We start from the raw sequence: 25,154 nt of genomic DNA, 5'->3' as shown, positions 1-25,154 counted from the left end.
CTGCTGCTGTGGGGGGAGAGGAAGCAGGTGGGTGGCTAGGAGCACTGCCACCACTGCTGCTGCTGCTCTGCGGAGTGGGGGAGGAAGCAGGCAGGAGGCTGGGAGAGTGATGGGGGCAGAAAGAAAGAAAGAATGATGGGGTGGGGGAAGAAAGAGAGAGAAAGAGTGATGAAGTAGGGAAGCAAAAAAACAAAGAGAAAGATGACAGGTCAGAAAGAGAGAGGAAGTCACATGCATGGAGGAGAAATAGAAAGAAAAGGGGGGCAGAGGGGAGAAATAGTGTGAGAGAGGTAGGGGGTGAGGAGAGGAAGCAAAGGTGTGATGAATGAGATAACCATTCCGCAAGTTTCTTGTGGGTCTCCACTTGTATATATCTAATAGCCAAGTTGCTCCCTCCGTGTGGATATCTAAATCCGCACATTGAGGGCACTTGGGGGGCAGAGAGATTTTCCTGCACACTTGGAGCAGTCCCCAGGTGTGCAGAAAAATATAAAAAGTTGAAAAAACTATACTGGGGATACTTAAATCCCCCCAAAAGTAAAAAAGTGTTCCCTGCGCATGCGCGGAGAATGCCCTGGCAACTGTCCCACTGCCACCGCCACTAGGGGGGGAGAAGGCTTGGCGGGCCGGTGGCTGTGAGCTGCTCAGGCCTCACCACCACTGGTGCCAGGGGGAGGAGGGAGAAGGCTTGGTGGGCCTGATGGGTCTGCCTGTTGGGCTCACCTGCTGCTGCTTCCTCCTCCTGCGGAGCTCCTCCTGCTTCTGCAGGCCAGGAGCTGTGAGGAATACTCCCCCCCGTGAGTATCACTGGTCCCCCTGGAGCCCCTTTGTGTGTGTGTGTGTGTGTGTGTGTATGTATGTCTTTAGGGGCAATACATCATCTAAACAACATTTTATGCTAGTTGTCCCTTAATATTTGACATTCAGTAAACTTAATTTCTTTAATTGATAGATTTTCCCACTGATGTATGTGTATGTTTTCTCCAAAATTTTTGCATCCATTTTATCATACAGTTTTTTACTTTCTCTGTTTCAGTATTATATTGCAATAATATTTTATAATTTTTTCCTGATAGGTGCCTTAAATCTCCAATAATAAATTGTTCAAAAGTCGTTTTCTTTCTTAATCCCCCATCTTTTGCTATTTGTTCTTTCATCTTAGATACCATTTGAAGGTATAACAACCACATCATGTCCCCCCCCCCTTCATCTTGCCAGGATTTTATTTTTCCTTGTTTATTTATCATAGACTCATGACTTTTATGGTCACATTTCTTTCTTGAACTATTATCACAATAAAAGTCAACTGGGGATGTCAATGGCAAGGTTGGCAGACTTGGTGTCCATGGTGATTCCACCTCAGCATGGCTTCATGGTGTAGTCTCGAGGCAGGGGCAGCATGAGAGGTGGGGTTGACAGGAGCGGTCAGTCCCAGAGGCAGATGCTGTTGCATGCAATGCACCCTCTAAGCTGTGTAGTCTTGTGAGCAAAAATTCTACTTTGTGAGCTACCGGCATTAAAGTTGTGAGAGAGCAATTTTGCCACTGCATAAATTAGTTTACTCTGGAGCCATTCTTCCTGAGCTCAGGCAAAAATCTGTGCGCCAGAGGCTAAAAAACTGTGAGCTGGCTCACACTAACTCAGCTTGGAAGGAACACAGGTTGCATGTTACAGCTAGGGGGTGGGGAAGGGCGGCTCAGAAAGTCCCATTCTCTGTGTTGCAGAAAAAAAATAATTTACCTGGTCACCAGGCTTCCACCTGGTGTACCAGCTTCATTTAGGTTCACTGGGCTGGATGGGATTCTGGCAGGACACCAAGTCTTCTTGGTACGAAAGAAAAGAGGACACAAGCCTGCAATACAATTTATTTATTTGAATCTTACCATGATATATAAAAAAGATCAGAGCATTCACCAAAAATGGCAGTGTACGCAATTAAGAAAGAGGCATCTTTTGACCGCCAACTGAAGACCCCAAAAGGGTGTTCAGGAGGTGGTGCTGAACAACAGAACCTTGACAATATTTATTCCCTCTTGCAAGATAATAAAAGGCATACATCAAATGTGCCATGGGAATGTCATGAGCTCACTAGTAGCCAGACCCCCTTCCCCTTGATGGCACCATAAAACCATACACTTTTCCTCCCTAAGGGCTATCAGGTCAAAGCCTCTGGTCAAAGCAGGTGGGGTATAGACAAAATTATCTAGATGTTCAGCCTTCGGGCTTATTACATTTTGGCTAACGGAATGTGAGGTATGTATGGGAAACAGTTCATTCACAGCCAGGCACTGCATTGCACCTAGGAAGCAGGCATTGGACATACTGCAGTGCTTCATGGGAAGAAACCACAGTCTGCTTTTGCTACATCTATTCAATACACCTTACACATAAATGGCCAAGTCTCCCTTAAATCAAAATCCCTTAATCCAAAATCCTGACAGAGACCTGTGGTGATGACAGGCATGCAGTCACTGTCATTTGTTGTCCCTGCAAGCTGCCATGTCCCATGGCCAGCCCCCCCCAACCCTGACTTCCCAAATACTTGGAGCCCACCCACCACGACCAGTGGAGCAGCTGCCAGATCTCCCCCCCCCCCAAACACAGACATGCCCTGTGCTTTGCTGAGAGTAGGAACCATGCAAATAACAGAGCATCCTTCCCCCAATCTCCTGGAAAACTTCCCATGAAACTTTTCCCATGGCATATATGGGGCCATGGCACTGTGGAATGCTTGTGCCAACCCATGCCTGAACTCAATGCTGGGCTTGAGTACAGAAGATGCTGTCATGATGCCCTGGCTCAAGCGAGGAGAGTGGGGGAGCAGGTTTGGGATCCTTGTCCTTGCTTACCTGTCAGCATGCAGTTGCTTCTGTATTTGTAGGGGGGGAGGCCCAATTGAGTGCTGGGGAGTGGGCTTGGCCGCTGTGGCAAGGGAGGTGATTGGCCAAACCTGTAGTCGGCATTCTGAGCTGCTCTGAGCCTAATGGGCAAGGCATCAGTGGCAGGGGATGACTTGATTTTCAAGTTCAATGGACGCCTATGGGCTACACCATGTTTTTTTGTTGGTGTAACTTTCCACCTCTGGAAGGAGGGAGCATTCCCTGGCCGAAGGGGCTCAGGGAGCTGACTAACTCTGGCCATGCCCCCAAACCCACCCACAACCATGCTGGCACAGGAGCCTACACCTCAGTTGCCCTGATAGGCAGCTGCTTCAGGTCATCACCGGCACCTATGAGCAACAGATTGCCACTGAGGTCCTACACCGTCATAAGTGGCCCTTACACGGCCATATCTCAGACATACACTGGGGCAGAGGTCAGTTAGCTCCCTGAGTGCTTTCAGCCCCTCTTAGGATTGCTCTGCCTATCCTGTTACATATATTCTCAAATATTTTATTGATTTTTGATTGATTAGTAATAACATGTTCTTTTATTTTTTTTCCTATATCTCCTTCCGTTTTGGTTGCCACTAACCAAAACGTTATATTTGTCTCCTTTTTATTCAATTTATATCCAGAATAATTTCCAAATCTAATTATTTGTTCCATTATATATTTCAGGGAAGTATTTGGATTTGTTACTGAAATAACAACATCATCTGCATAGCTTTTCATCTTGTAATCTTCTTTATCGTTTTTATCCGTACTTGTCTTTCTGATAACCTGATCTCCAAAATCAAATATCTTTCATTTTGATGTTTTAGTTCTTTGAAAACTTCCAAACTTTGATTGTTAATATATATTGCTACACTTTTTTTTCCATTTGTGTAGATGCTATATATACTTTGCCCAACCTTTTACACTTTAATATATGTTCCTGATCTTTTTAGTTTCTTGGACATATATCTTTTTTCTTTTTTTATTGAATGGGAAATTTTGATCATTTAGAAGGCAAATTTAGTCCATTCAAATTCATAGAAATTATTTTCAGTTCATTCATTTTTCCCTTTCTTTTTTTCTCCTTGTTTTCCTTATCGCTCCTTCCTCTTCTCTAGATTATGTTCTAGCATCTTCCAATCCTGAACTTTGATCTCCTTCTTTCGCTAACAATTCTTGTAAGAGTATTTTTTGCTTATTCAGCTGTTGTTAATATTTTCGTGCCTTTTGTCAGGAATATTTCTAAGCAAAGGGAATTCTCCAATGATATCTTATTTGCTTGTCTTGCAACACTTGCTTCAAATTTCCAAATTCTTTTCTTTTTTATTATGTTAGAAGGCAAGTCTTGGAATATGTGTACTTCTTGTCCCTTAGTTTTGTGCAGTTCTTTTCTATGTTGTGTTAAAATTGTATCATTTGACTTACTAATATATCCCGTAGTAACTTATTTTGACTTCTGTATTTCAAATTAATTCTAAAAAATTGTTCAATTTCTGGGAAGTTACCTTGCACCTTCAAAATATTTTGTATTCATTTTTGGAATCCTTCTCTAAATCCAGATCTCCTTATTTTTACAGAAATCCATGGAATCGTAAATTATTGCTCCTGAGTTTCAATTCCAAAATTTCAATTCTTTGATTTGCTTTTGATAAAGAGCTTGCTTGTATTTTTATTTATTTTATTTTTATTTTATTGGTCTTGTATTCTGCATTCCCTGCAAGCAGGCTCAGGGCAAGTTCCATCAGTCTCAATACAGTACACAATATAATTTAAAAACAAAACAACACAGCTCATAAAGTGCTGTGTATAATTTAGCCAGATGGCTTAGCGGTAGATGGTTCCTGTATAGCTATTCAGATCTGGCCACCAATGGGAGATCAACAGGGTGGGGGGCATCCTCTGCCTCAATTAAAAGCCTGATGGAAGAGCTCCATCTTACAGGCCCTGTGAAATTGTAATACTGATCTCATATAGGAGCTCATTCCACCAAGTAGGGTGGCCCTAGTTGAAGCAAGCCGGACATTCCTGGGGCTGGGAATTACCAAACGATGTTGGTTGGTAGACCTCAGTGCTCTACGGGGCTCATATGGGGAGAGGCAGTCCCGAAGGTATGCTGGCCCCTAGCCATATAGGGCTTTAAATGTGAGCACCAATACCTTGAAATGGATCCAGTATTCGATAGGCAGCCAGCGCAAGAGGATGCGAGCCCGCACAGACATCACCATCAACACCCATGCCTCAACTTTCTGCACTAGCTGCAACTTCCAGAACTGAGTCAAGGGTAGCCCCATGTAGAGATAGTTACAATAATCCATTCTGGAAAAGACCATTGCATGGTTCTTGTACTGATTCAGGTTTTTTCCCCTTTGATTTCTCTTTGCTTTGTCTTAATTTTTTGTCTTATTTCCTACAATCTGGATGTTTCCTCAGTCCTTATATTTTCTGTTTCTTCCTTTACTTAACAAAAGTTTCCTGTGATTTTTGGCCTGTTTGCTTTAATTGAGTTATGGGGCTTTTGTATCCCTGACTTATTTCTGCAATAATATCCTGCATCTTTTTGTCTGTTACAACTGAGTTAGAACATCTTTATTTTTTTGTTTTAACTCTGTTGACAGGGCTTTCATTTGTCATGAAACAGATGAAGTTATCGTCTCTGTTATTATGTCTATATCATCTTCAGAACTGTATTCTTTCTTTGTTGATCTAGTTCAGGGGTGGCCAAACTGCAGCTCAGGAGCCGCATGTGGCTCTTTCACACAGTCTAATTTAATGTTAATAAAAGCAAATTTGCATATTTTTCAATAAAAAAGTGTATAATATTTACCGTATTCATGTCTTGTGGCTCTCAAACATCTGATGTTTATTCTGTGTTGCTATTACGTTAAGCAAGTTTGGCCACCCCTGATCTAGTTTCTGTTGCCATCTTCCCCAGTCTTATTAATTTTCTTCTCTGCTTAAATGCTGTATACAATTTTTCCATATAACCATGTGATAGGCCATATAACTGTATAATTATACAAGTTAATGTTTTATATAGACAAACTCATCTTCATTTTCTATAAACAATTACTACCTTTGTTAGAAACTTTGTAATTAATACATAATTGTTATTATTGTATTATTGTCTAAGACTCTGAGCCTTTAGAATATAAATTTTAAAAATAGAGAATATAATCAATATAATTTGACAAATATGAAGTAATAGATAAATATAGAATTCCATAATATATAATATAGTCAATTGGGAAAAAAGATGAAGAAAATATGGTATCCAAAAAGAAGACAGCAGGTAGCAGCAGTGGAGTTCCAGTCCTCGACTCTTGGAATCAGTTCAGGAAAAATGAAAGAAGACGGCATCTTTTTTAATTCTAAGGCATTCTACTATCCATAAAGATAGTAGAATGCCTTAGAATTAAGAAACTACCAAGTTAAAACACAAATTAATCCCAAATTATTTCTTCCATATTCTTCATTAGCTTTAACAACAATATTTATAAGAGTTCAGAGATAAGCAGTATAACAAAGAAAATTCCAAGACTTATTCTACTTTAAACAGTATTAGATTCTTGATGAAACACAGTCTTTTGTAATCTAAGTTAGTGGAAGTTAGACTTTTGTAATCCAAATTATTAGGATATAATCTTTTGTAATCCAAATTGGGATATAGGAGAATTTTCTTAAAAAACAGAGTTTATGGAGGAAAACAAGCTGTTCCTTCTGTGTTTTAGAGGGGGGGGGGTACCTTCCAATGTTAAAAATATAGAGCAAAACATATGTCCAGTTGGCAATATGCCTGAATGTATTTTCCACAATGTTTTTAAATTCCTTCTCTTCAGACTTAATTAATTTACAGTTAGCCACTGATCTTATCAAAATAAAATGACAGCTTATCTCTAGTCTTGTAAATTGAGTCCAATTAATCTCTTTATAGTATCAGAGTTTTGCAGGTTAGAACACAATTCTATGTTACACAAAGTTGTTAATTATGGTTTTCAGGTGACTGGTGGCATGAATAAATATATTCCAATGGAAAGAAAATAGTAGATTTAAAATAGGAGCCAGCAAATCCCATTCTTTATACTGATATTGGAAAGGTAAAAGTCACCATTCGTTTTTATTTAAAGTAGTTAGTTAAAGTTTCAGAAAAGCAGAGTAAGCAAGTTCTGTTAAATATCTGAAACAGTTATTTACAGCCGGTAGACTTAAATGGTGAGTCTGACTGATACTGGCATTCCTCCGCATCAGCTTAGATGGTTTCCACATTTCATTTCAGGAGATGGAAGACTTACAGTTCTCTAAGAAGACTCAAAATCCTCTGATCTTCCCATGTACAAGTCACTGGAGGCCTTCTTAATAACAAAGAAGAGGGCTGGGGTTATTTTCAACCTTGCCTGGCAGTTTATGTCCTTGATGTAGAAGAAGCATAAAATTATAATAGTAATAAATGTCAGTCAGTCACCATCTTGGCTTACTCCCCTTTTTGCATTTTTTAAAAATTTGAATTTAAATTTGAATGGGATCTTCTTCCCTGCTCAAGTCACCACTGACCTATGGTGACCTCATTGGGTTTTCAAGGAAGGGACAAACAAAGGTGGTTTGCCGTTGCCTGTATCTGCATTGTAACTCTGGACTCCTTGGTGGTCTCCCATCTGAGAACTAACCAGGGCCGATCTTGCTTAGCTTCCAAAATCTGACAAGATCAGGCCAACATGGGCCATCAAAGTCAGGGCCATCAAGCTTGTAGGTCCTGGCATGTGTCAGTGCTATCTGTGGAACACCTATTTCCCAATACTGGTGGTTTCTCTTAAAGTAAGATGCTACTTTTCTTACTCTGCAGGTCCATTTATGGAGAATTTGACAGTGATCAGGCTGTGAAGGGAATCCCCCTCTATCGCTTCATAGTGCCTCCAGGAGCTTTTGCTTCACCCCTCGTCAATCCGGATAACATCTGTTTCTGCATAGAGAAAACCATCTCAAAGAACTGCACATTAGCTGGGGCTCTGGACATCAGTGTGTGTAAAGAAGGTACTGAGCTGGAATTTGAATTTGGCAAATAAGTAAAATTGAGAATCTGAAATGAGAGATTCTGAGTAATCTGGACTGTGTGAACTGAATAGCTGAGGCTGCATCAGGATCCTGTGTTTCTTCCATCATGCCAGGAACAGCTTCAAAGTTCAGGGATGAAAGCAGAATCAGATTAAGTCTTATTTCTTGATTGACTTTCTGTCCTGTCCCCCAGTCCATGGGCCATCTAATGAAGAGTTGAACAGACTTCATATTTTAAAATCTATTATCTTTCCTCTGTGGCTTCAAAATGAGTATCCAGAGGACTCTAAAAATATTTTTAGCAGACATTTGGCAGAAACCAGGAAACCATATTAAAACCATGGGTGCAGTTCTCCAAAGAGCTGTTAAATAGCATGGACTTAAGGGTCAAAAAATTGCCTGAAAAAGTATTGGTGTCCCATTACAGAACCTCAGAACCAATATTCTCTAATATGAATGAATTCTTGGATGTGCTTTTATAGAGATCAGTTGAAAATGCACACAGGTACAGATGCTCACCATCAGCACTACCACCCCCCTTTTGACTCACCTTCTGATCAACAATAGTGATCAGGGAACTGATTGTTCAAAGATCTATCAAGGTGGGTAGCTGCATTGGTCTGTAGCAATAGAACAAAGGAGGAGGAGGAGGAGATTGGATTTATACCCCGCCCTTCACTTGGCGTCTCAGAGCGGCTTACAAACTCCTTTCCCTTCCCCTCCCCACAACAGACACCCTGTGAGGTGGGTGGGGCTGAGAGAACTCTGACACAAACTGCTCTTTTTCAAGGACAGCTGTGCCACAGCTGGTGACTGACCCAAGGTCACATCAGCAGGTGCAAGTGGAGGAGTGGGGAATCAAACCCGGTTCTCCCAGATTAGAGTCCGCACACTTAACCACTGTACCAAACTGGCTCTCAATGGAAAGTTAGTCCAATGGCACCTTTAAGACCAACAAAGTTTTATTCAAGGTGTGAGCTTTCGTGTGCACGCACACTTCATCAGATGGTGAAATGGAATTACAAACCATAGTTGCATATATCGGGGTGTCTTAAGTTAGCATGCAAAATAGTGAAGATATTTTTAACAGATCAAAAGAGTGACAAGCTGGGTTTCTGGTTATCATCTGTTTGGGTTCAATTGGGGGAGGAGAACATAGATAATATCTCGGAACTGGAGACTGATGGGCTCTAAATTGTGAGAATCCAGGCCTTAGACCCCATCCATCTCCTTTCTAGCACGGAGGCTAACTTTACAGCATCTTGGCTGTGTATTTTCCTTGTCCCCAAAAGAGAGAACTACATTCCAAATTACATTACATATTCAATTATATTCTTAATTGTTAAGAATAGTAATAACATTTTTTTCCCACTAAAACATGGAGTTAACTGACAGAATCCTTTTCCTGAGGTACAATGTTATGTCAGAGATCAACAAGATATTGCATTGCATTACAATCACTATTATAATATACTATTTCAAAAAAGGAAGAAAAAGAAAAACATCAAAATATAGGGGATGTATAGCCCTTCTTGGTGAGAATACATATGTGAGGATTGAACGAGTTAGCATATGTAATGGGATAAGAAACCAATATCCCTGTTAAGTCCTGGCATGATGCTTATTCCGAGTGTTGTAGTAACATGTAATTCAGCTAGTTCCCTTTCCATTGTGTTCCTGAAGTTCCTTTGCATTAAAACAGCTACTCTGAGGTCAGCCATTGACTGTCCTGGAAGGTTGACGTGTTCCCCTACAGGTTTCTCAGTCTTGTGATTCCTGATGACAGATTTGTGTCCATTTATCCTTTGGCATAGGGTATGACATTGTATATGCCATTAAATGCCAGCATTGCCCTTTGGCTCTGCACATAGGACAAACAGGACAAACCCTATGCCAAAGGACGAAGTGTGCATGCACACAAAAGCTCACACCTTGAATAAAACTTTGTTGGTGTCAAAGGTGCCATTGGACTCTAACTTTGTTCAAAGATCTGTTCATTTGTTTGTCCCAGTTTTCCACAAGCATGAAACTTCTCACTGTGTTGCAACTTTGTAGGTGTTCATGGGAAAACTTGGGGGGGGGGGGAGAAGAGAAGCTGACATGATGACAGGCACTAAGTGAAATGGCTTTGGAAAAGAGTTGGACAAATCCATGCTTGCTAAATGGAGCCACCCATGTTCAGAGACACCTAGCACTAATTCACACATTACAAAATTGTCATGGCTGCTGCAAAAACTTTGGATCCTAGAGTAGTTACTCAAATACAAGACTAGGTCCCCCCCCCTCAGGTATGCCATCAAAAAAGAGGGGGGGTCATCTTTCATTCACATGCCATTTATAGTTAAGTCCAGTAATACAATTGTTTTGTGTATAACATTTGGGTGCGGTGGGGAACTGTCTTACATTCAGGGTCATCTTCCTTTTGTGTAAATACAGTATGTGTGCAGGAAGTTCCATGCTTCCCAGGTGGGCAGGAGTGTGATTTGGATTGGAATCTCACTGCATTTGGAGAAGGCACTTCAGCCTTCCCCTGGTGTCATTTTCCCAACCTGAACCAGCCATAGGGAGCCACTGTTTACTCCATTGGGCAACTTACCTGAAATGATGGCTACTGTTAAGTTTCCCCGTGGAGCCAATTTCAGTTTCTCCAGTGCCCCTTCTCCACATGTGCTATGGCTGTGATACATGGGCGGGGCCCTATCTGGAACTTGCCACACGTGTGTAATCCTAAATCCTTGAGGGCCTGGCAATGTGTGGATCATGTCTGATTTTGGGGTCAATCAACAGGAGGAAGACTTTGGGTTTCAGGTCCTGCTTGGAAGTTTCTCAATGGCATGTGGCTGACCTCTCTTGGAGGCGGGATGTTGGGCTAGGTAAACCATGGCCTGCTCCAGCAAAGCTCTTAGGTTTCACATTGCTCTTTTCTTTGCATCCTTTTTGTCCTTCCAACTCTTAGTAGGCCTGCTTTTTAAAAACTGGGCTAGACTCTAGAGCCTTAAATATATATTTTCATTATAGCTACATTGCATAAATAATTTGTGTAAACAGGGCCCCCTGTTTCAGTTTGGGGATTATTTGCCTGTGCTGATAACGCTGCTTTCCAAAAGAGCTGTAAACCCTCACAATTAGGGTTGGTAGCTCTGGATTGGGGATAGGGTTGCCAAGTCGATCTTCTGCCAGAGTGGGGGGCTCCCGGCCGGTGTCTGGTGTGCACGCCGCTGGATCGGGCCCCTGGGGGAACTCCATTCTGACGTGTGCGTCACCTGGAAGTGACGTGACGATGGTAGGCACGCTGGGGGCGGGGCCATGGCCATATGAGGGAAAACCATAGAGTTTTCCCTCGGATTGCCGTGGCCCCGCCCCCAGCGTGCCCGGTGTGGTCGCGTCACTTCTGGGTGACGTGCACGTCGGGGTGGAGTTCCCCCGGGGGACCGATCCGGCAGCAGCGGGGAACGGGCCTCTGGGGCGGGGGTTTCCCCGCCCCCCGGGGTGACTTGGGAAGCCTAATTGGGGAATACCTGGTGATTTGAGGCATGGGGCCTGGGGATGGCAGGGTTTGGTGAGGGGAGGGACCGCAGCTATAGGGTCCAGTGCTCTAGAGTCCACTCTCCAGCGCAGCCCTTTTCTCCAGGGGGACTGATCCCTGTTGTCTGGTGATCAGTTGTAATCGTGTGAGATCTCCAGGCCCCACCTGGAGGCTGGCAGCCACACACACCGTTTTTTCTTCTTTTAAGGGCAGAAAATCTGAAGGATGTCCTGTGGCCAATTTACTACTTTGAATAAAAATGGCCTTCCTGGCCAGCTGCACCTGTTCACCAGAGTTGGGTGGACAACGTGGAGTGACTTCAAATTCGTTAATGGCTTGTGTCCTTTCGCTTTGCTCTTCCGTAGGCAAGCCGGTGGTGATTACATTGCCACATTTCTTGTACGCAAGTGAAGAGATCATGGAAGGTGTTGAAGGATTAAGTCCAAATAAACAAGAGCATATGACTTATTTAGATGTTGAGCCAGTAAGTAGTTGCATATGTATTTCTCCTCTCCGCCTTCGTATAACTGGGCATCTTCTAACAGGGTGAGGCACCTTCAATTTCCCATCTTTGGATCACTTCCTCTGCTGCCTTGTGTAGAAATAGGGGGGAGTGAGTGTTGCTCTTTCAGAAGCTCCTGTTGATGAACACATGCTGTCAGGCTGATCCTGTTTGCTTTGTGGTCCCTCGGTGGGAGTGCATAACGTCAGAAGTCCTCTTTCAGTCATCAGAGGGCCTAACCTCTGGAACGCTTTTTCCTAGGTACATCATCAGGTTGGGGTTGGCAAACGTGTAGTGGGAATCCATGCCTCCCAGGCAAAAGGGTGCATGATTTGGATCAGGACTGGGATGCCTCTCCCATGCCATTTTCCCAACCTGAAATGATTCTGGAGGATGGTGTTTACCCCTTGGGGGCTCCACATATATTCCCCACTGGGGCAGATTTATTTCTTTTTCTTCATTCATACATCACCTTTCTCCCCAGTGGGGACCCAAAGCAGCTTAGGGTTTTCTTTTCTCCTCTTGTTTTATCCTCACAATAATCCTCACAATAACCCTCACAACAGGCTGAGAGTGTGTGTGACAGGCCTGAGGACACCCAGCATAGTGGAGATTCAAACCTGGGTCTCCCAGATCCTTGTCCAGCACTCTAACCACTGCCCTGCAGTAGTCCCCTGGCTGCCATTTCTCATTGGGAGAAAAGGCGTAGGAAAGAGGCCTGTGTCTAATTTCCTTGTGGTCCCAATCTGTATCAAGTCCATATATAGGGTTGCCAAGTGTGAATTTAGCTGCAGCGGGGGACATCACCTGGAAGTGACGTGGACACACCGGGCACGCTGGGGGCGGGGCCACGACCATCCGAGGGGAAAACATAGAGTTTTCCCTCGCATGACTGTGGCCCCGCCCCCAGCGTGCCCGGCGTGGTCGCGTCACTTTCAGGTGACATGCACGTCGGGGTGTAGTCCCCCCCGGGGCCCGATCCACCGGCAGCGGGGAATGGACCTCTGGGGCAGGGGTTTCCCCACCCCCCGGGGGGACTTGGCAAGCCTATCCATATATGCCTAAGAAGCACAACTTGTCTGCTGACAAATCTGGGGGTGTACCCAGGGAAAATGTATTGCACACTTAGGCCAATGCAATGAGTGGAGACCAATGTTCCTTCTAAGCTGTGGAGTCTTGTGAGCAAAAATTCTACTTTGTGAGCTACTGGCATTAAAGTTGTGAGCGAGCAATTTGGCTGCTGCATCAATTAGTTTGCTCTGGAGTCATCCTTCCTGAGCTAAGGCAAAAATGTGTGAGCCGGAGGCTAAAAAACTGTGAGCTAGCTCACACTAACTCAGCTTAGAGGGAACACTGGTGGAGACTATCCTCTTTTCTTACAGCACCCCATTGTAGTATAAGCGTTCCACTTCATGTTTTGTGTTGTAAACTCTTTGGATGCAACACAGCTTGAGTGCAGGGAAAGCAATGTGCAAATATTTAATTCTGTCCATTGGTAGAATGAATCCCCCCCCCAACCACCATTTTTCTCATATAACATTGGAAGTTTTGTTTTTGTTTTAGACAACAGGGTTCACGTTACAATTTGCCAAAAGGTTGCAGCTCAACATGGTGGTGAGGCCTGCTCCAAAAATTACGTAAGTTTGGGATCTATGTTTTATAAGGAGTGGAAATGTTTTCCGTATATTACTTTGTAACTTAGCATTTAAAGAACTGGTGAAGGCTTCAAAAATACTGGGCAAATATAAAACTAGCTGGAATATGGTTAAAGTTCTTGGACTTGTGGGTGTCCTTAAAAAAAAAAAAACCCTATGGCCAGGATGGAGATTATATTCCAGGGTCAAAGTCCCTGTTTTAAGAGTTAACACATTTACAAATTTATTTATTTTTTTATTTTAATAATTTTTTTTATTGGTTTTCAACAAACATCCCCACTGATTGCCTTCAGTGAGGTACAAATAAACATACTTGAACAATGACATACAACACATACAAAAACAACCCTAACCCACCCACACCAAATAATTTCTGATTTCTTCCCCTATCACATGTTACATGAGTTTGGTTTAATTACAAATAATAATCCTTAAGATTCCCTGTCAACCAATAAATATTAATTGGCTCAAATTCTTGATTACCTTCCATCCAACAATTTATATCTAACTCTGTTAAATCCATTCAGTCTGGATTCTAGGTAAGAAAAGAAAAAATAAATAAATAAAACGTATTGGAAATATAGAAGCCTCTGTTTGGCATTTAACAAAAAACTTATTGCACCTTATTACACCTTACCAACCTTTTATACCGTACATTCTAACCTCAGTTACCCTACATATATAGCATCTCCCAATTTTAATTATATATCCTTCGGTCCTTAATCACACCATCAGCTTTTCCATCAATTTACACAATTACAACTTAATCATCTGCTGAATTTTATCCTACCCCAACTTTAGTTTTTTAACTTTCAACTAAGCTCATTTTCTTAAACAGTCAACTTCAGAAAAGCAATTCTAATACACACACCTTAGACCATTTTACCTTATAAATTTTTAGCTCCTAATTTACAAAAAAAATTTTATACTTTTAATATCATCGAATCTAATTTAATTCATTGTAATTCATTCAAAAGGTAAGTATAATTCATTCACTAATTAATCTCTCAACTCAGTTTTTACCATTAAATCTAGATTAAGGGAAAAAACATAATTTAACTTATATAGTTATATTTTCCATCAACTCAGATATGCTAATTTCAAACAATTATTTAATTATAAGATAATACCATTTCCGTGAACAGTCCATTTCAAACAAATAATTCTTCAGCTTATACCAACATCCATCCCATCTACGCTTAACCCAATAACTTTTCCATGTACTTCTTGGCTGCTATAGTTCTCAATAGTTCCTTTTTAAGTTGATTTTCGCCGTTTTCACACAAATGCCGTGGGTTTTTGTACTCCCTCAATATAATCACGGAGAAGTCCTTTCCATCTATGTATATAACCTCTTTCTGCTGCTTGGTGTCTCCATATTTCTTTATATATTTCTTTATTTTTCCCCTCTTTACTTCATTTTTTTTCTTCCAAGAGGGCTTGGACCTCCGCTTTTTAGTCCTCCCTGTTTTCCGTTTTTTTCCACTTTCCAAAATCCTTTCTAACGGAGCTACTTCTTTTATTCTTCCTTCTGTCTTTAAAAATTGCAAATTGAGCTTTGTTTCTTGCTGCTCTTCAATCTGAGTCAACTCCTGTGAGCCTGTTTGGGCTTGTGTCCTTTGAATTGGTTCTTCATTATCTTTATCCTCTACACGAAATGGTTGGGAATTTCTCAGAGTCTTTTCCCATACCAATTGCCATGCTTTACTCAGTTCTTCTCTCAAACTTTGTTGGAACTGTTCCGACCTGAGTTCCGCTTTAAGGTTCAAGATTACTTCCTCGCAAATAGACGCCACCGCCATTTTCTCATTCGGTTTACCACTCCATAAAGGTGCTCTCCTGTGCTAAGCGAAAGAGTGCTCGAAACACACATAAAAGAAAATAGTCCACCACATTAAAAGTCCGGATGGTCATTGTTTAGAAGCACGGTAATCCATGCCTCCGCCATCCAGCGGTCCTGCTTCAGGGCACTGGTGGACACACCCCCGATTGCCGAATTTCGGGAGGGGCCGCCACAAGCCCTCTGCTGCTAACCCCCCCTCCAGGAGGGTTAGGAGAAGCCCACCCAGAACGCCTGGGAGGCTCCTAGGAACCGCGGAGGGTTGCAGCGAAGCGCAACGCGCCCGCCCAGTTCAACGCCGTAACGGAAGTCCCAACACATTTACAAATTTAGCTCTGGTCCCCAAAACATGGACACCTAAAATTAAGCCACAGTTTAATTTCCAAACCACATGAGCAGTAAGTGCTTCCAGTGCGGTTTCCTCTGCTCTCTTCTACATGAACCTCCTCCTCCAGGTATCTGTTCTTTGTGTTAGGCTTTCCGCTCATTATTAGGCTTTTGGAGATGTGTTCAGGTAGAAGTTAAACAGCTGATCCCTTTTCAAGGGACTTTTACATATTCTCTATGATGTTTCATGCCACTTTCCCCCAAGGAGCTCAGAATGGCATACTTGATTCTCTTTTTTCTGTTATAGCTTCACGTGATCTATGTGAGGTCAACCGGGCTGAGAATGAGCAACTGACCCAAGGTCATCCAATGAGCTTCATTGTAGAGTAGACATTTGAACCCTGATTGCCCAGATTCTCATCAGACACCCTAACCACTAAACCACGCCGGCTTTCCTTCCTTCCTTCCTTCCTTCCTTCCTTCCTTCCTTCCTTCCTTCCTTCCTTCCTTCCCACCTAGAAAGCATACTTTCAGTGTGCATTGTGTGATGGAAGATGCTTATGTTAATACTTTCTAAAGCATAGCATTGCTGAGCACAGGGTCATCAACTTTAACCTTCTTGATGAGGCAATCAGAACTCATAATAAAGAAAATGTTTCACTTTGAGATTCTCAAGTAGGCTAGTTTTCTGCGAAAGTGCTGTTTCTTGAGTGCTGATGCCTCTTGAAATGTATTGACGCCAACTACCTGATGTGAAAAAATGTTATTGTCATAATTTGAGTTGTTCAGAATCCTATCATGCTAATTTGTTTTTTTTCTATTTTATTTTAGGGCTTTACAGAAGGTTGAATTACCTTTCCTCTTTCCCATTCTCTGGCTCAATGAGGTCAGTTGTATGTCCCCATATCTGCTTGCCAGGGGTCACTGTTACAGACTTGAGAATTATGAAGCAATTATTTATGTTTGAAGGTGGGGGGGCATTTTTTTCTATCAGACCTTCTGCAGTTTCTGAGAGCCAGGCTGTATATAACCCAGAATCCTAGGTGCATTGGCAGTGCTCTTGAGCTACTATGTTCTGCAGCAACACCAATCATGTCCAGCTCCACCCATCCCTGTTTTTGTTGGGGGGGGGGGGGGTTTTCCACTGCCAGGAGCAGGGACTGGCACCATTGAGCAGGCAGGTCAGGCAGAAAACAATGGACTTCCCAAAAAAAATGGAAACCAAAAGCTGCAAAAGCTTTCTGTCTCTATGCTTGTTGCCACAATCTGCGATGATATGAACTGTTTGCGGATAGGGAAAGTGTCAGGTTGACCAAGCTATGGAGAGAATCGGCTTGTGTGCTGCTGCTGGGGATGACGTGGCTCTTTGTGATACTCTTTCAGACGGCAGTAATTGATGACAAGAAAGCAGAGTGCTTCCGATCCAAAGTGACAAATAAGATCAAATTGCTACACCTGCTGGAAGCTGTGCTCATTATCCTTGGTGCTGTGATGTTCCTGGGATTCCTGACCTCGTATTTAATTTGCAGAGCACAGAAAGTCAAATAAGTAAGAAGCTGTTTTCTGCATTTCCATAGCACTGCTTGCATCGAAGGTGATGTGCAGTTGATGTCCTGTGATAAACACATGAGCTAGGGCAGCTTTGCTTCACTTTTGAAAATGAGGAAATTGAGGCCAGGAGAAGATTAATTGCCTAGGGCAGCTGGTAGTATCTGACACTGCAAACGACCCTGCTGAAAACTGATGGCCCTCCTTGCAAACAACAGTTTGAATTCATTTGTTCGCTCATCTGTTAAATGGATAAACTAATGCTTAGAGAGGCATTTAATCCTTATGTGAGTCCTGTAAGTTGCCTGCATGGTCCCGTCTTGCATAGCTCCTTCTCATCTGCCCACCACCCACAGTTAGCATCTACTACACATATATGGAATTGACCTAGGAGTAGTTGTATTTAATTGGTGCCGTTGATTGCAACCTGATGCTACTGTTAACTGAGGTTATATTGGATTTTTAATTAGTACTGACATTCTGTTTCATTATTGTATTGTATTGTTTTACTTATTGTTGCAACCTGCCTTGAGTCTTGCTGTGCAGGGGAAGGTGGGCTAGGAATCAAATCGAATTAATTAAGTGGGTACAGCCAAGGCTGTACAGTGATCCTCAAAGTTAAGCAGAGAGCTTCATACATTGCATTTCTGATGGCCCCATAGGTGCATGCTGATAAATGTGAACTGTGAATTCAACAAACAAGTTGCCAATTCATATCTTGCTAGTGATTCATCAGGGAACTGGGCTTTCTGTTGTATGTATCCTCAGCAGTCAACCTGAGGTTGTGTAGAGGCAATGTGCTGGGCCACCAAGGCTTTTGGGCACCCAAGGCCCCCCGACCTCCTCATCCCCTTCCCCCACACTGCAGAGAGCAAGAAGACAGCCCTGTCCTCCTTGACCCCCCCCCTTGCATCACAGCAGGGCAGAAAGCTACCCCCCATGCCCTCTGCACAGTGAACTGAAGTGTCAAAAGAAGGAAAGAATGGGACAGGGAAGAAGGCCGGCCCAGGCTAGCACTTCCCCCTAGCGGAACGAGTGAGGGGAGGAGCATGTTCACTACCAGCCAAACCTTGGGCTGTTGCTTGCTACAGCCAACTCTGAAGCCCCAGCCAGGGCAAGCTGGGGAGACAGGGCTGTTTACCGCCCCTTCACCTCTGGCATCCTAGGCAATCACCTACATGCACTTAGTGGATGGGCTGGCCCTGGCCAAGGTCACACTATCATCCAGAAGGCTACATGGGCAGTCATTAACAGCTGTAGCTACTGATACAGAGATTGTAAGAGCTCTGCTGGATCAGAGCAGTGGTTGATTCACGCATTCAAAACTTTTTTTCAAACAGTGGACAGCCAGTTGCCCCAGAAGGCCAACCAATAACAGAGGCCAAAGCTCTCCCAGATGTTGCCTCCTAGCACTGGTTTCACCCCCTCTCACTCCCCTCCCTGAGCCTTACCTACTTCACATGGTTGTCTTGAGGATCGGGGGGGGGGGACCACATAAACTGCTCTGAGCTCTTTGGAGGAAGGATGGGGTGGGATGAGGCTGTACATTTAAGAGACTAAGATCTGGAGGACTGACCTCTCAACCTACTTCTGGGCCAGATCCTTCCAGGTACCCATACACCCTCCTGTATAGACAGAGGTGTCTTAGCTGTCCTAGCCTAGTGAGTGTCACTACAGGAATAAACTTATCAATTAAGATACCAACTTTTTGGTGCCAGACACATGCCAACACATCTTGGGTTAATACACTGATTTTGTTTTCATTGTCCTGTGTTTCCAGGTATCTCACTGCTGTGGCTGCACTGTTCCCTCTAAGCTGAGTTAGGCTGAGCTAGCTCACAGTTTTTTAGCCTCCGGCTCACACATTTTTGTTTTAGCTCAGGAAGGATGGCTACAGAGCAAACCAATTTAATGCAGTAGTCAAATGGCTCGCTCACAACTTTAATGCCAGTAGCTCACAAAGTAGAATTTTTGCTCACATGACTCCACAGCTTAGAGGGAACATTGGCTGTAGGCAATAGTTGCATTGGCTTTCAAGCAAGGGGGGGGATGTAACTTCCAACTTTTTGTGCCAGACACAAAATACACTGATTTTGTTTTCATTGTCCTGTGTTTCCAGGTATCTCACTGCTGTGGCTGTAGGCAATAGTTGCATTGGCTTTCAAGCAAGGGGGGGGAGGATGTAACTTCCAGATAACCCCTCTGACAGCATCACTGCACTCTTGTTTTGTAAGTGCAAATACCATATGCCTTATGGTAAGGCATAGACAGTGTCTGCACCTTGGCGATAAGGACCCCCCGCTCTTCAGGAGAGCTATTCCACTGTTGTGGGAGAGACTGCTGAGAAAATGTGAAATCATGGATGAACTTTAAGCTGGAGACCTGGAATCCAGTCCATACCAAACTTGCCTCTGTTTTATCCCCTCCTTATTTCACCCCTTGGAGATGGAAGCCAAGTGATACACATGGGATTCTGCCCCTGCCCGCAAATATCCGCGCAGTCTTATTTTTCCTTTCTTTCTGTCCCGTGAAGAAAAGAAGCTATTGACTGTCCTCCTTTTCCAGAGATGTGATTTTTTTTTAAAGTGTAAGTTTGTTATATGGATTCACTAATCGTAGCACAGGAATGTACAGTAAAAGAGTTATTGGAAGGTAACTCTGGTAAAAGAAGCGTTGTCTGTTTTGTTTCTCGGCCTTCTGCTTCACACTGGACTTCCACCCCACACCTGGCAGCTGCTTGCCTTCAGGACACCTGCCTTAAAACACCTCTGACATTCCCTGCCTGCCCCAGCTCAACTGCTGTGCTGACGCTTGGGAACAACACCACTGCTCCCCCCTGAGTAATGGGATGGGTACATGGGATGGATGTGAAGTGTTCCACACCCCCAGGACCTGCTTTGGTCTGTGCAGAGCCTGGGGTGGCTGTGGTCCTCGAGAGGAAAGGTTAAGAGGAAATCGAAGCCGATGCACCCTATCCCCATAGGGAGGGCAGAATTCTTTCTCAGGGACTCATTGCGGTTTGTCACAAGGCTCAGAAAGAGCCACATGGCATTTTGCCAATTGAATCTCAGAACAGATCCCAGGGGAGAGGTCTTCAGAATGTGCTGTGTCTCTTTGACTTCCCACCGCTACTGAAACACTCGTGCTGTATTTGGTCAGAGCATAAAGTGGCACAGAAAACATTCATTTCTATGGGCCATCTCCTCCACTCTCTGCCCTTTACCATCCCCTAAGCATCCTATATTTTGTTGCACCTCTCAAAGTGTATCATGCTCATTGTGTTGGTGACCCTTCAGCACCTGTTGTTCATGGGTCTGTATTACTGTTCCCATGCAAAGGAGGAAGAATGGCTTACCTCTAAAGGCCCCCATGCTTAAGCTGAGACACTGAGGGAATGGGTTCTGCCCATCCTTAACTCTGGTTCATTGTCCTGGAGTCCCTGTCTGGTGCTTATGTGATTTTAGGCAATAACCACTAGGTGGCAATGCTGCACTGGAAGCCAAGTGTTTGGCTCATGGTTAGGAAGGTAACTCTCCTCCAAAGTGAACTGATGGTAAGTGAAAATGCCTTCATGAATGAGCAGATTCTGTAGGAAGCCAAAGAAACTGGATTATAAATGTAAAGTTTGTAGTCCTCATAATTTTTGATACAGTCTGCCTGTAGCCTAAGGTATTTAGATGCTATTGCAGCACTGTCTTTGTATGTGGATGGAACTACGTGCTACTTACTCTGCAAAATTAAGTATGTGTCCACACAGCGATTCATGACTCATTGCTTCTTTTCCGGGAGCCTGTGTTGTAACAGTGGCTGTCCCTGACACTTGTTTTGCAGTTGGCCCATATCCTGACTAGAAGCTTTTTGTACTTAAAATCACATTCCTTTAAAACAGCAGACGTATTGCAAGATCAGAATTAGTTGAACAACTAACCTTTGCTAAAATGGAACTCTTCAGTTTTGAGAGAGAAACAAAAATCTTGCAATTTGCTACCAGTTTAAGTTCTGAAATCTTAGCTTCGTGACAGTTTCAGACACTGACATGCACCTATTTCAAAACTGCTCACAAAAATATCTTCAGAAAGCATGGAGGAGGTTATTGATATTGTTTCCTTTTTATGGGAAAAAGTGGCTAATGCTGTGTGTAATTCACCAGTGTTCTAGCAATTCTACATCGTTAAACCTGACACAACAGCAGTGCCTGTGCATTGTAACAGCTTTGGATAATTATATAGCACATATTTACTGCTCAGTCTGTAATTAACCAAGGTGGCGGATCTATATTTAATCTGACTTCATCCCATGGAAGTCATAAGGACTAGCTGCCTAGTCTTATGATGACTATTTTAGATAGAGCTGTAAATGCTGCGCCAGTTGCTTACTGTGACTAAGTGTCATCAACTTTTTTTTTACAATTGCTGCCTGGAAAAGCAGTCAGTAGGCTGCTGTTGTGCTTTGTGCTTCCCAAAACTACTAGATGTTCTTCCTGTTTCTGTGCAATTAGTATAATTACTACTGGTATTGTTATGCCGTAATGCTTGATTTGAAACCTAGATTCATAGTTACAAATAGGTGCTTTCAGGGGTCATTTCGTAGAAAAAGAGGTGCAGGAGCTCATTTGCATATGCCACACCCCATGACAAAGGACAGGCATGCAAATGCATGCCTGGGTTCCCTGTCTGATCTTCTCAAGATTGGGCAGGAAATCCAGGCATGTTTAAAATGCCTTTCTTTCCCTTTCCCATCTGGGGAGCAGGCAGAGTACTAAGGGAAGAAGGTGGAGAAATAGGAACGCTCAGCCCTCTTCCAGCCTGCGTCCCATCCCGAGGGATGTTGGCAGTGGGGCTAGGAAGAAGAACCCCCCTCCAACGTTGGTGTTGTGTAACGCCAGGTCTATCTCTCTTATATATGAAAGCCAAATGGTGGTGGCTTCTGTCCTATGGGGTGGTGCGATTGCATGTGCTCCCTCAGCCATTGGCCGGTTAGCTGCCAGTCAAGGCTACTTTGCATGCCTGTCCTTTGTCATGGGGTGTGGCATATGCAAATGAGCTCCTGCACCTCTTTTTCTATGAAATGACCCCTGAAATGACCCCGGGTCTGCTCCTCTTCCCCACCCACTCCCCTCTCAGCCACTGTTCTCTGTCAGAAGCTCTGTGTCTCCCGACGAACACACTTCTCTTGCTTAGCTCCGGTCTGGGACAAAGTTTTCCCTCAGTGGCTGTTGTGAGGAACTCTTAGGGTTGCCAGCTCCAGGTAAGGAAGCCCATTTAAGGAAGCCAGAGTTTGGGGAGGGGAGAGGGGAGGCCTCAGCTGAATAGAATGCCATAGAGACCACCGGCCAAAGCATTCTAACTTCTCCCTCAGTGGCTCTTGGTAGGCAACCAAGCTTGGTTCTGCCAGTAAAGAGACAAAGGAACAAAACCCTTTCTACGGCTCTGTGAAAAACTCATTGGGCCCAGTCCCAAGTATGGTTGCCAGCTCCAGGCTTGGAAATGCCTGCTGAATCCTTCCACCCGCCCCCCCAAATGGTGCCCTCCACAGGATCTACCCCTCAAATCTCCAGGTATTTCCCTACTCAGAGCTGGGAAGCCTACTTTCCCCTCAGTGCCTGCCGCTGGTCAACCAAGCTTGGTTTCTGTCAGTAAAAGGCCCTTTCTACACCTATTTTGGCCTTGGGAGAAAACTCATTGTGTCCTTCTACCCTGCTGACAGGCCCCTCCCCCCATTACAGCCCAGGTGACGTGGCAGTAAGGGCTTCAGAGCACAGCAGAGGCTGCAGGTGGGGGGGAGATGGAAAGCTGAACAGTGAGGGGGAAATGAAGGTAGATTGATGCCTGACTGGGAATGAGATAGGGTTGCCAACTCCAGGTGGAAAATTCCTGGAGATTTGAGAGGTGGACAGGGTGAGGTTTGAGGAGGGATTGGACCTCAGACAGGGATAGTGCCATAGACTCTGCCCTCCAAACCAGCCATTCCCTCATGGGGAACCACTGTTGCCAAAATCTAGCTGAGGGTTGGAGATCACTCACAATTCCAACTGGTCTCCAGATGGCATTGATCCGTTCCTCTGGAGAAAATGGTGGACTCTGTGTCCTTATACCCTGCTGAGTTGGCCACCCTATGACAGCCAAGGTGATGTGGCAGTCAGGGCTTCAGAGCACGGTGGGGGGCTGCTGGTGTGGGGGAGATGGAAAGCTGATTAGTGAGGGGGAAATGAAGGTAGGTTGATGCTTGGCTGGGAAGGGGATAGGGTTGCCAACTCCTGGTGGGAAATTCCTGGAGATTTGAGAGATGGAGCCTGGAGAGGGTAAGGTTTGATGAGTGAGGCCTCAGGCAGGTACAATGCCATAGACTCTGCCCTCCAAACCAGCCATTCCCTCATGGGGAACCACTGTTGCCAATCTCCAGGTGAGGGCTGGAGACCAGTCAGAATTATAACTGCTCTCCAGATGGCATTGATCCGTTCCCCTGGAGAAAATGGTGGACTCTGTGTCCTTATATCCTGCTGAGGGTGCCATAGCAAATTGATGCTGAGTGCCCACAGCCTTGGCACTCTCCCAGAGCCTCTTTCTAGAGCTCATTGTATTCATTTCCACAATGGGCCTTATTCCTAGTCTCTCTATATATATATAATAAAGTCCCCTCACCATAAAATCAATGCCCAGGCCAAACCACTGGACCTAGAGACACCAAATTCTGGGAGAGTGCTCCCACCATGGTGTAGTTGCTCACTAAGAAGGGATTTTTAGAAATTCAACCCCTAGGTCAAAAGGGGGAAAATGTGCTCCTCTCATTGATTCCTATGCGGCCACCAGGCAGCTCTCTCCCTGCACCCCCCACTCTCTCATTGGTCAGCTGCAGAACTCTGAGGTAAAAAACCCAAAAGTTCTGAGGTAAAAAACCCAACAGTTACAAGGGACTGCAGACAGCTAATGACAGCTGAGGAAAGAACCACCTGTGAGGTTCAGTAATGCTGCTGGCTCAGCCTCTCCGATGGCTTCCAACACACTCCCCCCACCTCCTACACCTAACAGGCGTTTGTCTGTTGGGTGTAGCCCCATCTCCACAGTGGCTTCTAATACTCCTCCCCCTCCCCCTCCCCCTCCTACACTGGACAGGCAGCTGCCTGTCAGGTGTAGGAGAGGAGCTGGGATGCTTACAGCTGCCGTGGAGGTTCGCTCAGCAGGATTGCCTTAACACTGCTGCTGGCCCAGCCTCCTCAATGCCTTTAAATACAATCCCGCCCCCCAACACCAGACAGGCTGGTGTCTGTCAGGTGTAGGAGCAGGGCCAGGGTATGAATGTTTATGGGGAGATAGTAAAGGACATTTCTGGGCGCCATTTCGATACATGCCTCCCTCATGAACCTGAAGAAATGTCCACCACATCACCACTCCCTCACACCAACTCCCCCTCACACCTCTCACCTCTTACTGCCCCCAAGAAAGCTGGCAAACGTCGAGCCAGATACACCAACACTACAAGGAGGAGGCAATTTAGGAATGCAGCAAAGTCATTTGCACATAGTAATCCTGCAGTGCACTGAGCTGCACAGGCCAAGTACCGGCAAGATCATCCTGAGGTGCTCAGAACAACACAGACTCTATATGAGCAAAACAATTCAGGAACACAAGTAGAGAGGCCATCACTTTCATGGAAGGTAGCAGGAGTTGACTTAACAGATGACTGCTTCTTAAGTGGACAGTTCTATGTGGCCTGCTCCGGAGTGAGCTCATCAAGCAGCCTGGTGATCCCAGCACCGGAGGGCAGAACCACCAATGTGGTCTAGAGAGAGGTCCTGCAGTAGAGGGGGGGGGGGGAGAATGTATTTCTCACTCCAT

The 25,154-nt window shown here is 44.3% G+C and overlaps 1 protein-coding gene across 1 annotated transcript in view; it reads left to right on the top strand.

The window, feature by feature from the left end:
- CD36 (CD36 molecule) overlaps nucleotides 1-25,154 on the top strand; it is a 100,115-nt gene that overhangs the window by 67,316 nt on the left and 7,645 nt on the right. The window contains 5 exon segments of the mRNA XM_015424134.1: nucleotides 7,713-7,900; nucleotides 11,813-11,931; nucleotides 13,513-13,586; nucleotides 16,603-16,657; nucleotides 17,155-17,319. Of these exon segments, the coding sequence (XP_015279620.1) occupies nucleotides 7,713-7,900; nucleotides 11,813-11,931; nucleotides 13,513-13,586; nucleotides 16,603-16,657; nucleotides 17,155-17,319 (601 nt within the window).

This window comes from Gekko japonicus, unplaced genomic scaffold (assembly GCF_001447785.1).
Source record: "Gekko japonicus isolate JY-2015 unplaced genomic scaffold, Gekko_japonicus_V1.1 scaffold1260, whole genome shotgun sequence".
Lineage (NCBI taxonomy): Eukaryota > Metazoa > Chordata > Lepidosauria > Squamata > Gekkonidae > Gekko > Gekko japonicus.
This window is presented reverse-complemented; position numbering and strand designations above follow the sequence as displayed.